Source organism: Natator depressus, chromosome 1, assembly GCF_965152275.1.
Source record: "Natator depressus isolate rNatDep1 chromosome 1, rNatDep2.hap1, whole genome shotgun sequence".
Lineage (NCBI taxonomy): Eukaryota > Metazoa > Chordata > Testudines > Cheloniidae > Natator > Natator depressus.
In genome coordinates, this window is record NC_134234.1 from 9152839 (window position 1) to 9168937 (window position 16099).

The 16099-nt window shown below is 47.2% G+C and overlaps 1 protein-coding gene across 3 annotated transcripts in view; it reads right to left on the minus strand.

The window, feature by feature from the left end:
- The window catches only part of CLPB (ClpB family mitochondrial disaggregase), a 147826-nt gene that overhangs the window by 35657 nt on the left and 96070 nt on the right, over positions 1 to 16099 (minus strand). For all 3 annotated transcript variants that reach the window (XM_074954454.1, XM_074954441.1, XM_074954449.1), the window contains one exon: positions 5683 to 5797. In XM_074954454.1, coding sequence (XP_074810555.1) covers positions 5683 to 5797 — 115 coding nt within the window. The remainder of the gene's footprint in view (positions 1 to 5682; positions 5798 to 16099) is intronic.

Consider the following 16099-nt stretch of genomic DNA (forward strand, 5'->3'; position numbering starts at 1 on the left):
TCCGTTAGCCCCTAATTTCAGAACTGCTGTATTAGGTGATGGAAGTTACACATCAGCAAGTGGTTGAGAGTCTGAAGAGAGTGCACTTGAGTTTACTGGAGTCTTTTATTTCAAATGAGATGTCCCCTCACGTATACTGGCACTGAAATAACAAGAGGTGTGAGGTAAAACAGATTTAGTCAGTTCAGAGGAAGCTTCTGAACACACAAATTAATGTAACTTGCATGCTTAGCGCAGCAGCAGAAGGTGCAAGAGTCAATATTTTAGCTTCACTGCTATCCTCAGACTCTAGGCACCACTGCTTCTGAAACTGGCTCCTAGACCCATGTCTAAACCCCATTCTCTTTTTCACTCTGGGATGGGAGTCTCTGGAGACTGTTGGGATTATACAAGAGGCACTGAATCAAATCAGATTATTAAATTAAGGAAGAGGTTATAAATTAAAATCTAAACATATCATCTAAATTTGGTAAATCTTAAGAGACATTGTATAGTCTGTCTCCTAGCCAAAGAAACAACATGTGTGGTATCAGTGGTGGAAAGCAGAAGGGCGGCGCACTGATTCCATAAAGTGGCTGCAGAAATAAGTCAATGGTGAGCTCTCAGAAGGCTAACCTCTGTCTAAATTCAACATTACTGAAACAAAACAACAAAAAGGGGGCAGCGGGGATATCAGTCTGATATCCCGAGGCTGCTGGGGTATCTAGCGCATTCCCTATAATTCAATAAGAGAAGCCTCCATAAAGGCAACAGCTTTAATGTGCACAAACACCACCTGTGTCAGAAACAGGCACTACCCATTAATCAAAGCTTCCCAATTAGCCCGTACTGCTGCCTCCAGGCACAGCCGTAACTGTTCTCAAAACAGGGAAGGTGTCTGTTGTGTTAGCAGTGGGAGAGGCAGCTCTTCCATGGGCTGCGAGGGCCTGTCTTTGTTAACAATATTGGTATGGTTTTGTATTTATGATCATCAGCTGCACGCGCCTGTGTTCTGACCTTAGCTCTGTCTCACCTTATTGTCCTGTTTCCAGACACTGAATCTGGGTGACGGAATCGTTCAGGGAACTATTAACAAGATATGGAGGCTTTCGGCTCTGGGTCAACGTACCAAATCCAGCCCAGGCTGCTAGTAACCGAAAGCCATTATTGCCTCAGAGCTTTTCAGGCAGCCGGTGTGAAATGAATTGCTTGTGATCAAACTGTTAACATATACTGGGTGGTACTAATCCAACTTCACCCACTTGGGGTGCCAAATGAGAGGCCACATGGAGTGCAATTGTCCCTTATGTGCTTTGATCAGCAGTGAAATAATTAACACCACACATTCCAATTCTCTTGGCTAGGCTTCAGAGAATGAATATGGGCACTTCACACCTCTCAGAACTACTGTTTCTGCTGTCTGCAGACTCAGGCAGATCTCACTGGCTCACATTTTAAAGATGTTTTTTACAACCATAAGGGCTAGAATCCTAGGCTGCTGCTGTTGTTTTTTTTAAACAATGAAAGCTTAGACTCTGGAGCACAAGACATAGCCACAAGGGGAAAGTAACACCTCTCTGAGTTGCCACAAACTGGCCTAATTCGACCCCCTAGGGATTGAGGGTCTCAGTTGTACTCTGAGTGCGACCAATAAAAGGATGAAAATACAGTTACACACACACAGAGGTAAAACTTTTCAATGCATGTCACTTGAGAGTCTCTGAACCCTTATAGCTCCAGAATTATAAACCCCTGGGCTTCGCATGAGACATCTCACACTGTGCGTGTCCTGGTGCTCAGGCAGCCTTCACTGCTGCAATGTTGTTTAGAAGAGGGACGTGAAAATAAAACACATGAACAATTAATAATATGAACTATTGGTAATGGAAGTGGGTAATTCACTAAAGTGTACACCTTCAGAGAACCACTGTCACAGGACATCAATGACCTGCTCTCTAAAGACATCCTTCCTAATGGATTGCCTCTCATCAACATTAAAAAGACTCCAGGACTGTCTCTAGGAGACTGTGGGAAACAATGAACAAGGTGCACAATTTTATTTTTCTTTTTGGTAAATGAAAGAGGTAAATTAGCACCCATTATTTACAGAAATGGGCAAAAGAAATAAAGCGATCACCCAAAATAAGTGAAGCTTTAGAGGGCAAGAGAATTTGCAACACCCTATCCAAGAAATAAGTTTGGTAACAGCGATCGCCCAGTGCTGTTCTATGACTGCTAGTTATATACCCTTCCCTTCCCTTCTGTATATGTTCATATACTGTGCTCATCACTGTAACGTCTGAGCAACTTCCACTAGCGTGTTAAGCCAACACATCAGTCAGGTGGTGTATGTCTTTTCGTCTTCTCTCCGGGGAAAAGTCTTGTTTTGGTAGGGTTTTATTTAATTTTTAAAAATAAATGTACACATTGCAATATGTTAGAGACGGCAAGGTCAAAGAAATATATCAACTACCTGAAAGGGGGTTCCAAAGAGGATGGCTCTAGACTGTTCTCAGTGGTAGCAGATGACAGAACAAGGAGTAATGGTCTCAAGTTGCAGTGGAGGAGGTTTAGGTTGGATATTAGGAAAAACTTTTTCACCAGGAGGGTGGTGAAGCACTGGAATGCGTTACCTAGGGAGGTGGTGGAATCTCCTTCCTTAGAGGTTTTTAAGGTCAGGCTTGACAAAGCCCTGGCTGGGATGATTTAGTTGGGGATTGGTCCTGCTTTGAGCAAGGGGTTGGACGAGATGACCTCCTGAGGTCCTTTCCAACCCTGATAGTCTATGATTCTATCTTGGCCTTGGAGTGGAAGGTGGTGAGGTTTGTGATGGCTCCTGGGGGGTTTCATTCCCTAAACAATTCCTCTCCCCACTTGGTGTTCACACCCTGGCAACATTTGTAGACAGTTTCCACCTCAGCCTGCGATCTTGTCGGATCTAACAAATTTAATAGAGTCAACCTTGAACGGTCCATTGCAATATTTGTTAACTACTTAGGCTAAACAATCTATTCAACCTTGTATTTAGCTGTGACACTCCGGTTAAGTTTCCCAGACCTGAAGAAGAGCTCTGTGTAGCTTGAAAACTGGTCTCTCTCCCCAACAGAGGTTGGCCCAATAAAAGATATTACCTCATCCACCTTGTTTCTCTAATAGCCTGGAACCCACACAGCTACAACAATACTGCATATGATGGGAGGCATTCACGGAACTAGAGACACTAGAGCGGACGCAGACTTATTAAATCACTTTGTCCAGTCCTGGCCCGTGCAGGACTGTTCCTTGCAGGATGTTTTCTGGAGCTTTGTCCAATCTAGTTTTAGAGTATTCCACGTAGTGAGGTTTCCAAGCCTTGCTTTGGGAGACTATGCCACAGACTTAAAAATCTTAATCATCAGACCCTTTTCTGATGCTCAGCCTACATTCTCCCTTTCTTAAGATTACCCAAGTACTCTCAGTGGAAAAAAATCCCCAACAACCCTCCCCACTGCAATGCTAAATAAACGACCTGGTGTTAGCAGCCTTAGATATTTGTAGGCAGTGCTGTCGGAAATGAGGTTTCTGATATTGTTCCCCTTTCTATTGGTATTCAGTCAATTCCCTACTGAGGGATAAGGGTCAGTGGCACTGTGCTGTCTTTTGGATGAGAAGAAAACCATGGTGCAGTGCATTAAAGATCCCACGGCATCTTCCTATTCCCTGCTCCAACACTAGACAGCAATGCCTCCGAAAAGCTTTAGCCCACGGGTACAAGAACAAGGAGACCGTTTCCAGAAAAAGCCCAATTAACACTTAACTTTGCTAGCTCAAGGACAAACTAATATGGGATTGCAGAAGATTGCAGATCGCTGGCCAAAGTATTTTTAGTGAATCCAAGTGGGAAACACTAAAAAGCCAAGTAATCCTGCCTGCACTATCTATTGATACGTATAAACATAAAATCCCAAACTGCTTTATTAGCTACAGGGCACAGCCATTCAGTCTTGATTTCCAACCAGTGAAGAATAAAACTAGACAAGCAAATGCCAATTAAGATGTTTTACTTCAGTTTCCCAGACTAGTTTCCCTTGTCATGTCCCTTTTTTTCTTGGCCCGGCCTGTGGCCAGAGTGACAGAAGATATTGGCCCCTCCTGCATCTCTGTAATGGGCTCATGAGCATAGCAGAGGGAGGTTTCAGTAACAGGTTGCTGACAAAGAGTTTTAATATTCAGTTCAGTATTAACACACAGCACTCTTAATCCGGAAGCCCTACTAACAAACCAGCCAACAAGAGCGCACAGAAAATCTTGCTTTGTCTTTTTGCATAGAGAGGTGAGAAGATCCTCTATTCAACAGACGGGAGCCCTGACAATTCCTCTCTCAGATCTGTTCCTGTGTAAGAACGCCTCTTCGAGGTCCCATACTGGAATCACAATACTTCTGATCCAGAAAAGACTACATATTGATCCACATTTCAACACCAGTCAATGTCACTCCTACATTGGCCAGATGAATCAATGTCCCTGCCAAACCCCCCAAAAGAACATGAGAACGGCCATGCTGGGTCAGACCCAATGATCCATCTAGCCTGGTATCCTGTCTTCTGATAGTGACCAGTGCCAGATGCTTCAGAAGGAATGAACAGAACAGGAGTACTTGTGGCACCTTAGAGACTAACAAATTTATTTGAGCATAAGCTTTCGTGAGCTACAGCTCACTTCATCGGATGCATTCAGTGGAAAATACAGTGGGGAGATTTATATACACAGAGAACATGAAACAATGGGTGTTACCATACACACTGTAATGAGAGTTACCACTTAAGGTGAGCTATTACCAGCAGGAGAGCGGGGGTGGGGGGTGGGGGGTGACCTTTTGTAGTGATAATCAAGGTGGGCCATTTCCAGCAGTTGACAAGAACGTCTGAGGAACAGTGGGGTGGGGGAGGGAATAAACATGGGGAAATAGTTTTACTTTGTGTAATGACCCATCCACTCCGTCTTTATTCAAGCCTAAGTTAATTGTATCAAGTTTGCAAATTAATTCCAATTCAGCAGTCTCTCGTTGGAGTCTGTTTTTGAAGTTTTTTTGTTGAAGAATTGCCACTTTTAGGTCTGTAATCGAGTGACCAAAGAGACTGAAGTGTTCTCCGACTGGTTTTTGAATGTTATAATTCTTGATGTCTGATTTGTGTCCATTTATTCTTTATCCCCTGTCGTCCAGTCTCAGCTTCTGGCAATCGGAGGTGGAGGTGGAGGCTGGAGCACGAGGTTGTATGTCTGACCATCTTTGCTAAAAGCCATTGATGGACCTATCCTACATGAACTTATCTAATTCTTTCTGAAGCCAGTTATACTTTTGGCCTACGCAACATCCCCTGGCAAGGAGTTCCACAGGCTGACAGTGCGTTGTGTAAAAAAGTACATACTTGTGTTTATTTTAAACCTGCTGCCTGTTAGTTTCATCAGGTGACCCCTGGTTCTTGTGTTGCGTGACTCTCTTATGTGTTACGTGAATCTCAGTCTCTTCAAGCAATGAGCATGAGCCCCCTGCATCAATGAAAACCCTCCTGGGCCTCACTGTGAATTAGGCACTCGTCCCACCTCTGCACATCAGTTCACCGCAACAGTCTGGCTGTAATTAGTCCAGGATCACAGATTTAGGGAATCCTACGCACTCTCTTTTTTGTAGAATGTAGAGCAATTAACAGTAACTGATCTTACCAGCTCCCACTGTTGCTATGGCATTCTCTTGCCCAATGATATGCTCTTTTAGCCGCTGCTCCAGGGGAAACCTGCGTCGTTCCTCTAACTCTCTTTTACGCTGCTCCTCCTGGAACTGTGGAAAGGAAACAAATACTATGAGCAAAATATTTTCTCATCAAACAGCAACTAATGTCTATATAGTGCCTTTCATGCAAAGGACCCTAAAATGCTTTGCAAACATATACATGAATTAAACACAGGGATCACTTTTCCTAATCACTGAAAAGCAGCTATATGTGGGGTGGGACATGGTAGTTGTTAACAGCACCCAGTGCAACACTGTACAAATTTAGGAAAGGAAATGAAAAATATTGTATCTGGGAGAAAATGAAGGGGGGGAATTTAGGTGGCAGAATGTAATTATCCAAGCAGGATTTTACCTGGGCGGTCTTTAATGACTAGGAGTGATCAGAAACTTCATTGTGCATCTCATTTGAAAGATGACACCAATAGATGGCACTTTGTTAGGCCAGTGATTTAGCACTAACTGAGTGGGAAGAGCACTACCTACCGAATCGCCCAGCCATGTAACAACGAACGTCAGCTTGCTTATCTCAATAAATAAAAATACTCAATAATAATATCTGGATCTTCCTTAGGATCTTCTATTCAAGGATCTCAACACATTACACTGGTTAATGAATTAAGCCTTACAACAACCCATGAAGTATGGAGGAACCATTATTATCCCTATTTTATAGGCTGGAAAAAGGAGGCACAGAGCGGCTAAACTCCAAAGATCCCAAAGGGCTTTGCATGCACATAATGTACAAAGGGGTCACGGACAGAAGTTTGTTTACTTCGAGTATTTGCCTCCTTTCAGCTCCAGGTCACAAGGAAATCAGTCCTGCTCCTCTTGCATGAGGAACTGGGCCCAATGATTCATGCATTTGTCCTCTCTGCACTCTGTTAGCCCTGGTCTACACTAGGACTTTAGGTCGAATTTAGCAGCATTAAATCGATGTAAACCTGCACCCGTCCACACGATGAAGCCCTTTATTTCGACTTAAAGGGCTCTTAAAATCGATTTCCTTACTCCACCCCTGACAAGTGGATTAGCGCTTAAATCGGCCTTGCTGGGTCGAATTTGGGGTACTGTGGACACAATTCGACGGTATTGGCCTCCGGGAGCTATCCCAGAGTGCTCCATTTTGACCGCTCTGGACAGCACTCTCAACTCAGATGCACTGGCCAGGTAGACAGGAAAAGAACCGCGAACTTTTGAATCTCATTTCCTGTTTGGCCAGCGTGGCAAACTGCAGGTGACCATGCAGAGCTCATCAGCAGAGGTGACCATGATGGAGTCTCAGAATCGCAAAAGAGCTCCAGCATGGACCGAACGGGAGGTACGGGATCTGATCGCTGTATGGGGAGAGGAATCCGTGCTATCAGAACTCCGTTCCAGTTTTCGAAATGCCAAAACCTTTGTCAAGATCTCCCAGGGCATGAAGGACAGAGGCCATAACAGGGACCCGAAGCAGTGCCACGTGAAACTGAAGGAGCTGAGGCAAGCCTACCAGAAAACCAGAGAGGCGAACGGCCGCTCCGGGTCAGAGCCCCAAACATGCCGCTTCTATGATGAGCTGCATGCCATTTTAGGGGGTTCAGCCACCACTACCCCAGCCGTGTTGTTTGACTCCTTCAATGGAGATGGAGGCAATACGGAAGCAGGTTTTGGGGACGAAGAAGATGATGATGATGACGAGGTTGTAGATAGCTCACAGCAAGCAAGCGGAGAAACCGGTTTTCCCGACAGCCAGGAACTGTTTCTCACCCTGGACCTGGAGCCAGTACCCCCTGAACCCACCCAAGGCTGCCTCCTGGACCCAGCAGGCGGAGAAGGGACCTCCGGTGAGTGTACCTTTTAAAATACTATACATGGTTTAAAAGCAAGCATGTGAAAGGATTACTTTGCCCTGGCATTCGCGGCTCTCCTGGATATACTCCCAAAGCCTTTGCAAAAGGTTTCTGGGGAGGGCAGACTTATTGCGTCCTTCATGGTAGGACACTTTACCACTCCAGGCCAGTAACACGTACTCGGGAATCATTGTACAACAAAGCATTGCAGTGTATGTTTGCTGGCGTTCAAGCAACATCCGTTCGTGTGTTATCCTCAGGAGAGTGAGATATAATCCATGGTCACCTGGTTGAAATAGGGTGCTTTTCCTCAGGGGACACTCAGAGGAGCCCATTCCTGCTGGGCTGTTTGCCTGCGGCTGAACAGAAATGTTCCCCGCTGTTAGCCACAGGGAGGGGGGAGGGTTGAGGGGGTAGCCACGCGGTGGGGGGAGGAAAAATGCGACCTTGTAACGACAGCACATGTGCTATGTATGTAATGTTAACAGCAAGGTTTACCCTGAAAAAGTGTAGCCAGTGTTTTATAAAATGTGTCTTTTTAAATACCGCTGTCCCTTTTCTTTTCTCCACCAGCTGCATGTGTTTCAATGATCACAGGATCTTCTCCTTCCCAGAGGCTAGTGAAGATTAGAAAGAAAAAAAAACGCACTCGAGATGAAATGTTCTCCGAGCTCATGCTGTCCTCCCACACTGACAGAGCACAGACGAATGCGTGGAGGCAAATAATGTCAGACTGCAGGAAAGCACAAAATGACCAGGAGGAGAGGTGGCGGGCTGAAGAGAGTAAGTGGCGGGCTGAAGAGAGGGCTGAAGCTCGAATGTGGCGGCAGCGTGATGAGAGGAGGCAGGATTCAATGCTGAGGCTGCTGGAGGACCAAACCAGTATGCTCCAGTGTATGGTTGAGCTGCAGCAAAGGCAGCTGGAGCACAGACTGCCACTACAGCCCCTGTGTAACCAACCGCCCTCCTCCCCAAGTTCCATAGCCTCCACACCCAGACGCCCAAGAACGCGGTGGGGTGGCCACCGGCCAACCAGCCACTCCACCACAGAGGATTGCCCAAAAAAAAGAAGGCTGTCATTCAATAAATTTTAAAGTTGTAAACTTTTAAAGTGCTGTGTGGCATTTTCCTTCCCTCCTCCACCACCCCTCCTGGGCTACCTTGGTAGTCATCCCCCTATTTGTGTGATGAATGAATAAAGAATGCATGAATGTGAAGCAACAATGACTTTATTGCCTCTGCAAGAGGTGATCAAAGGGAGGAGGGGAGGGTGGTTAGCTTACAAGGAAGTAGAGTGAACCAAGGGGCGGGGGGTTTCATCAAGGAGAAACAAACAGAACTTTCACACCGTAGCCTGGCCAGTCATGAAACTGGTTTTCAAAGCCTCTCTGATGCGTACCGCACCCTCCTGTGCTCTTCTAACCGCCCTGGTGTCTGGCTGCGCGTAACCAGCAGCCAGGCGATTTGCCTCAACCTCCCACCCCGCCATAAACGTCTCCCCCTTACTCTCACAGATATTGTGGAGCACACAGCAAGCAGTAATAACAGTGGGAATATTGGTTTCGCTGAGGTCTAAGCGAGTCAGTAAACTGCGCCAGCGCGCCTTTAAACGTCCAAATGCACATTCTACCACCATTCTGCACTTGCTCAGCCTGTAGTTGAACAGCTCCTGACCGCTGTCCAGGCTGCCTGTGTACGGCTTCATGAGCCATGGCATTAAGGGGTAGGCTGGGTCCCCAAGGATACATATAGGCACTTCAACATCACCAACAGTTATTTTCTGGTCTGGGAATAAAGTCCCTTCTTGAAGCTTTTGAAACAGACCAGAGTTCCTGAAGATGCGAGCGTCATGTACCTTTCCCGGCCATCCCACGTTGATGTTGGTGAAACGTCCCTTGTGATCCACCAGAGCTTGCAGCACTATTGAAAAGTACCCCTTGCGGTTTATGTACTCGCCGGCTTGGTGCTCCGGTGCCAAGATACGGATATGGGTTCCGTCTATGGCCCCACCACAGTTAGGGAATCCCATTGCAGCAAAGCCATCCACTATGACCTGCACATTTCCCAGGGTCACTACCCTTGATATCAGCAGATCTTTGATTGCGTGGGCTACTTGCATCACAGCAGCCCCCACAGTAGATTTGCCCACTCCAAATTGATTCCCAACTGACCGGTAGCTGTCTGGCGTTGCAAGCTTCCACAGGGCTATCGCCACTCGCTTCTCAACTGTGAGGGCTGCTCTCATCTTGGTATTCATGCGCTTCAGGGCAGGGGAAAGCAAGTCACAAAGTTCCATGAAAGTGCCCTTACGCATGCGAAAGTTTCGCAGCCACTGGGAATCGTCCCAGACCTGCAACACTATGCGGTCCCACCAGTCTGTACTTGTTTCCCGAGCCCAGAATCGGCGTTCCACAGCATGAACCTGCCCCATTAGCACCATTATGCATGCATTGGCAGGGCCCATGCTTTCAGAGAAATCTGTGTCCATGTCCTGATCACTCACGTGACCGCGCTGACGTCGCCTCCTCGCCCGGTAGCGCTTTGCCAGGTTCTGGTGCTGCATATACTGCTGGATAATGCGTGTGGTGTTTAATGTGCTCCTAATTGCCAAAGTGAGCTGAGCGGACTCCATGCTTGCCTTGGTATGGCGTCCGCACAGAAAAAGGGCGCGGAATGATTGTCTGCCGTTGCTCTGACGGAGGGAGGGGCGACTGACGACACGGCTTACAGGGTTGGCTTCAGGAGGCTAAAATCCACAAAGGGGGGTGGCTTTACATCAAGGAGTAGTTCAGGCAGGACTTCACGGAGGGTTCCAATAAGAAATGGTGCACCTAAGTTATTGTTCTTATTGGAACAAGGAGGTTAGCCTGGCCTCTGATTGATACATGGCTAGATCTACCTCGCAGCACCTTCTCTGTGAGTGACTGCAGTGTGACCTAGAGGAATGAGTCCCCTAGACAGGGGAGGAGGCAAATGAGTACAAAACAAATCTGGTCTATTTCTTGTTTTGATCCACTCCATCTATCTTTTACATCTTTGGCTGGCAGCAGACGGTGCAGAAGGACTGCAAGCCATCCACATCTCATGGCTGCTCGGCAGAAGATGGTACAGTACGACTGCTAGCCATCGTCATCTCTTGCCTGCCCGGCAGAAGATGGTACAATACGATTGCTAGCCATCGTCATCTCTTGCCTGCCCGGCAGAAGATGGTACAATACGACTGCTAGCAATCCGTATTGCCTGCCTGCTCACCATTAGATGGTTCAATACGACTGACTGCAGGACTAAAGAGAATGACCTGGTCAAGTCACCAAAAATTTAGTCCCTGCGCCCATGTCTGCCCAGGCGCTCCCAGCCGACGTGGCCAGGAGCACCTCGGACATGACGAGGACAGCTATCAGTCATACTGCACCGTCTGCTGCCAGAAGGCAATGGGTTGCTGCTACTGTGTAGCAATGCCGTACCGCGTCTGCCAGCACCCAGGAGACATACGGTGACGGTTACCTGAGCGGGCTCCATGCTTGCGGTGGTATGGCGTCCGCACAGGTAACTCAGGAAAAAAGGCGCGAAACGATTGTCTGCCCTTGCCTTCACAGAGGGAGGGAGGGAACGGGGGCCGGACAATATGTACCCAGAACCACCCGCGACAATGTTTTAGCCCAATCAGAGTGCTCCATTGGGCTGCTCTGGACAGCACTCTCAACTCAGATGCACGATTGTTTGCCGTTGCTCTGACGCAGGGAGGGGCGACTGAGGACACGGCTTACAGGGTTGACTTCACGGAGGGTTCCAATAAGAAATGGTGCACCTAAGTTATTGTTCTTATTGGAACAAGGAGGTTAGCCTGGCCTCTGATTGATACATGGCTAGATCTACCTCGCTGCACCTTCTCTGTGAGTGACTGCAGTGTGACCTAGAGGAATGAGTCCCCTAGACAGGGGAGGAGGCAAATGAGTACAAAACAGATCTGGTCTATTTCTTGTTTTGATCCACTCCATCTATCTTTTACATCTTTGGCTGGCAGCAGACGGTGCAGAAGGACATATTGCCTGCCTGCTCACCATAAGACGGTTCAATAGGACTGACTGCCGGACTAAAGAGAATGACCTGGTCAAGTCACTAAAAATGTAGTCCCTGCGCCCATGTCTGCCCAGGCGCTCCTGATCGACCTCACACAGGCAACCAGGAGTACCTCGGACATGACGAGGACGGCTACCAGTCGTATTGTACCGTCTGCTGCCACAAGGCAATGGGTTGCTGCTACTGTGTAGCAATGCCGTACCGCATCTGCCAGCACCCAGGAGACATACGGTGACGGTTACCTGAGCGGGCTCCATGCTTGCGGTGGTATGGCGTCCGCACAGGTAACTCAGGAAAAAAGGCGCGAAACAATTGTCTGCCCTTGCTTTCACGGAGGGAGGGAGGGAAGGGGGGGACTGACGATATGTACCCAGAACCACCCGCGACAATGTTTCAGCCCCATCAGGCATTGGGATCTCAACCCAGAATTCCAATGGGCAGCGGAGACTGCGGGAACTGTGGGATAGCTACCCACAGTGCAACGCTCCGGAAGTCGACTCTAGCCTCGGTACTGTGGAAGCACTCCGCCGAGTTAATGCACTTAATGCACTTCTGTGGGAACGCACACTCGAATATATAAAACCGATTTCTAAAAAACCGACTTCTATAAATTCGACCTTATTCCGTAGTGTAGACATTTACTGAAATGTGCCGTAACTGAAGCCGAAAACAATGCCAAGTGTCCAGCTGGCGCAGTGTGCAGCTTCCCACCTTCTCCTTCATGGGTTAGGCCACCGTGAGCCCATCAGGCCAGTGCTTCAGTTCTTCCACTGGCTCTCAGTCCCAAACCCAAAGCAAGGTGTGGAATGAACTTTCAGGAGATTAGCTGAGTCCAGGCTCTGATCATCTTTAGGAAATGCTGCTAACGCTGAGAAAGCCTTTCCCACCATGACCGGAATGACATTCACAGCCGCAACTATCTCCTGCTCCTCAACTGGAAGCTGAAAAAAATCCAGCCTGAGCAGAGATTTCTATAACTCGACAAAAAGGGACGAACCAGAGACTACATGAAGTCCACTAGGGACTTTGCTATTGCCAGTCAAATTTTACATGGAAAGTGCCTAGAAACTGGTGATGGAAGACAGCACAAAAAGCCTATGAGGGATCAATTGATAGGGTCTTTTCAACATGAGAGAAGCTGACAAACATCTACATATGAGCAGAAGACAAACCTTAGAGCAATGTTTTAAAGGGTATTTTGCAAGGGTGTCAGGACGTCCTATTTAAAGGGGGTTCTGTCAGGAGACTTGAATTAGTCAACTTTGAGTAATTTGAGCAGACAGTTCCCTTTTAAAATTCCCACGTTGCATTTCACAAGTGTAGGGTTCTTAGCCCTGGAATCCTGGTCAAGAAGCTGGAGTACACTGTGGCTCTCTGAATTGCCTTGGAACTTACTAGGAAAAAATCTGCCTTCCAGTGAGCTTGCACTGGGGGAAGCTGTGACAATTAGAAACAAGGAGAACAGAAAAGCCTGAAGAACACAGCAGTGAGGCTTTGAAAATCCCAGTGACTGGGCATCCAGTTGTGACTGGGCACCCAGGTAGCTTTGACACCCAGTACCGAGAGCAGTTTTCCAAGGGACAAACACTGCGCGCTTTCTGCTTTGGAAATTCTGCTTATTGTCTGACCATCCAACTCCTCTGCAGAGCACCAAAGGTGGCCGTCTGTACGTCCCTCTGCATATGACTTACCCAAGGTCAACAAGTGAGTCAGTGGGACTGAACACAGGCCTCCTGGCTAACGCTCCTGTGCTCTAACCACTAGACAATTATGCCTTGTTGGTACACTGAAAATACAGCACCCTGATAATGGACGTTGATGCAATGCAGAGATTTAGCTAAAAGCAGATCTTTCTAAGGGAACACCTGGGACTCCAACTGGTGTACAATCTAAGCATTTAAACTGTCTTCTGAAGGGGACACTCTCGCAACAAAAGCCGAACTCTGCTGCGAAAGCTGCAGCAGCCAGAGTGGATAAAACACATCAGCCAGTTTGCCAGTGTTTTCCTGTTATGGTAGTGACCCTGACAGAAGTTAAAAAAAATAAATAGCAAACAATCCAATTTTGGCTGCTGCTATCAGTCTACTGTATAACTGAGAGATCCCATCAGTCCTGATGTTTCATATGGAGCAATAACTTCACTGCTGATCCCAGTGGAATGACACATGGAGGATAGAATCCAGTGTGTCAACTGTGTATCTCCCGCAGGCTTCTTATATATCACCAGGCTCAAACTACTGCAGCTCCTTCTATATATCTATGTCTTTCTATATATCAGGACAAATACTTAATTTTTTTTTAAAAGCAGTGAGAGGAATATAAGCTGTGCTGGTGGAATCCATATGATCAGTTCTGCTTTAGATGTAAAAAGAAGGGAGTGCACAACAGGAGAAGTAATGGAAGAGAACTGTGATGCTCGTCTCTTTGGGAACCATCTCCCCCGGGAAGAGCAAGCCCAAAGCACCTGTGACACACGGTGCTGGAATTTAAAACAGGAGGACACAAGAGATTCGGGGAAGGAAGCGAGACTATTCAGCTCACGAAGAGAGTCTGCACTTTAACGTCACCATGAGCAAAGGCAAGCTAGTGCTTTGCAGAATCCCTCCCATTGCCTCTGCCTGAACATCTCTTCGGGGCAGGCCACTCAAAAGAGGCACCAGAGTGTTGAGTGAGAGCATGTCTGCTTCTCTCTTCTGAATGGAATTCTGTCTTGCATTATTGTGTTCCACTCCCTCGTCCTATGACTGCAGCTGGGTTTGAAACAGGAAAACGCTTAAGTTACACTGAGATTGGATAAACAGGTCACTCAGGCTCCCCACAGCTACAATGCTTAATGCAGTGCTGATGAGCCCATTGGGAAATGGATATGAAAAGGGTACTACCAAATTCAGGGCCATGAAAAACATGTCATGCACCGTGAAATCTGATCTCCCCTGTGAAATCTGGCTATTGTAGCTGGCGGTGCTGCCTTCAGAGCTGGGCGCCCGGCCAGCAGCTGCAGGTCTCTGGATGCCCAGCTTTAAAGGCAGCACCACCACCACCAACAGCGCAAAAGTAAGAGTGGCATGGTGTGGTATTGCCACCCTTACTTTGCTGCTGCTGCTGGAGTCAGAGCTGGGTTCCTGCCCACCAGCCGCCGCTCTCCGGCCACCCAGCTCTGAAGACAGTGCAGAAGTAAGGGTGGCAATACAACGCCCCCCCCCCCCCCGACAATAGCTGTGTGCCCCCCCGCCCCAGCACCCGTGACCCTCTTTTCAGCTGGGACCCTCTCAGTTACAACACTGTGAAATTTAAGATTTAAATATTTGAAATCATGAAATTCAAGATTTTTAAAATGCCATGACTGTGAAATTTACCAAAATGGACCGTCAATTTGGTAGGGTCCCAGATATGATCTATTAGACACATACCGATTATTATTACAGTGCCTATGCAGTAAAAGAAGGCATAATTCCCCGCTTGGGAACAACCAATACCAATATAAACTCATTTATACCAGTATAACTGCATTCACACTGGGGGTGGGTTGTACTGCTTTAACTATACTGGTGTAGTTAAAAATGGTACAGCTTATGTGTGTAGACAAGGCCTATGTGAGGGCAAAGCCTGCACCATCATCTTCCTGTGACTTTGTTTTTCTATTTCATGTTTCACAAAGGTTTTGTTGGGAAGATTTCTCAGGTCCAGGATGGAATTTCTGAGAGACAGAAGGAGACACCTCTGGAGTCGCCAACTGTCCAGTAAGACAAGAGAGTCCTTTGGCTCAAGCCCCCACTCTGCCTGATTTGGAGCAGCGACTTGACCCTGGGTCTCCCACCTCCCAGGTGAGTGACCAAACCATCAGGCCTGGATTCTGGGGTGGGTCTCTCTCTAGTTTTTTCCCAAGGTCCCATTTTCATTCTGCATCAGAAAGACAACAAATTTCAAAACCTTGGCACTTTTCACAAAATGAAGACAGCAGAGAAAAAAATAGAAGAGGAAAATCCACCATTTTATAAACAGAATTTGAGGTCAGGCCATTATCCTTGCCCATCTATCTTGGTTTTATACTGCATTCACCACTGTAATATCTAGAGACCCTTCAACTTTTTGACAAACAGGAGCTTTCTTCCTAACCCTACCTGGAAGAAGTTTGTTCGAACAGAGGCATTTAACAGGGGAGTTTCGGAGGGAGTAGCGCCAGGCTCAGCTACAGACTTCTGTGCTTGGAGGTAACAGGACTTAGTGAATGGTGTGTTTGGTCCCTTTGTGGATTGTTTGTTTGACTGTTGTTTGTTCGCTCTCTGCATTCAGGCTGCATAGCTGGGCTGTGGGCCCCTGAGTAAGTCCTTGGACCTTTGATCAGTCCAGCTGTTTGAAGTCTCTGCGAGGTTATTCACTCCCTCTGGAGCTCAGCTGAGCTAAGCAGGGAAGACGTGGTCACTTGCTAGGAGAACTC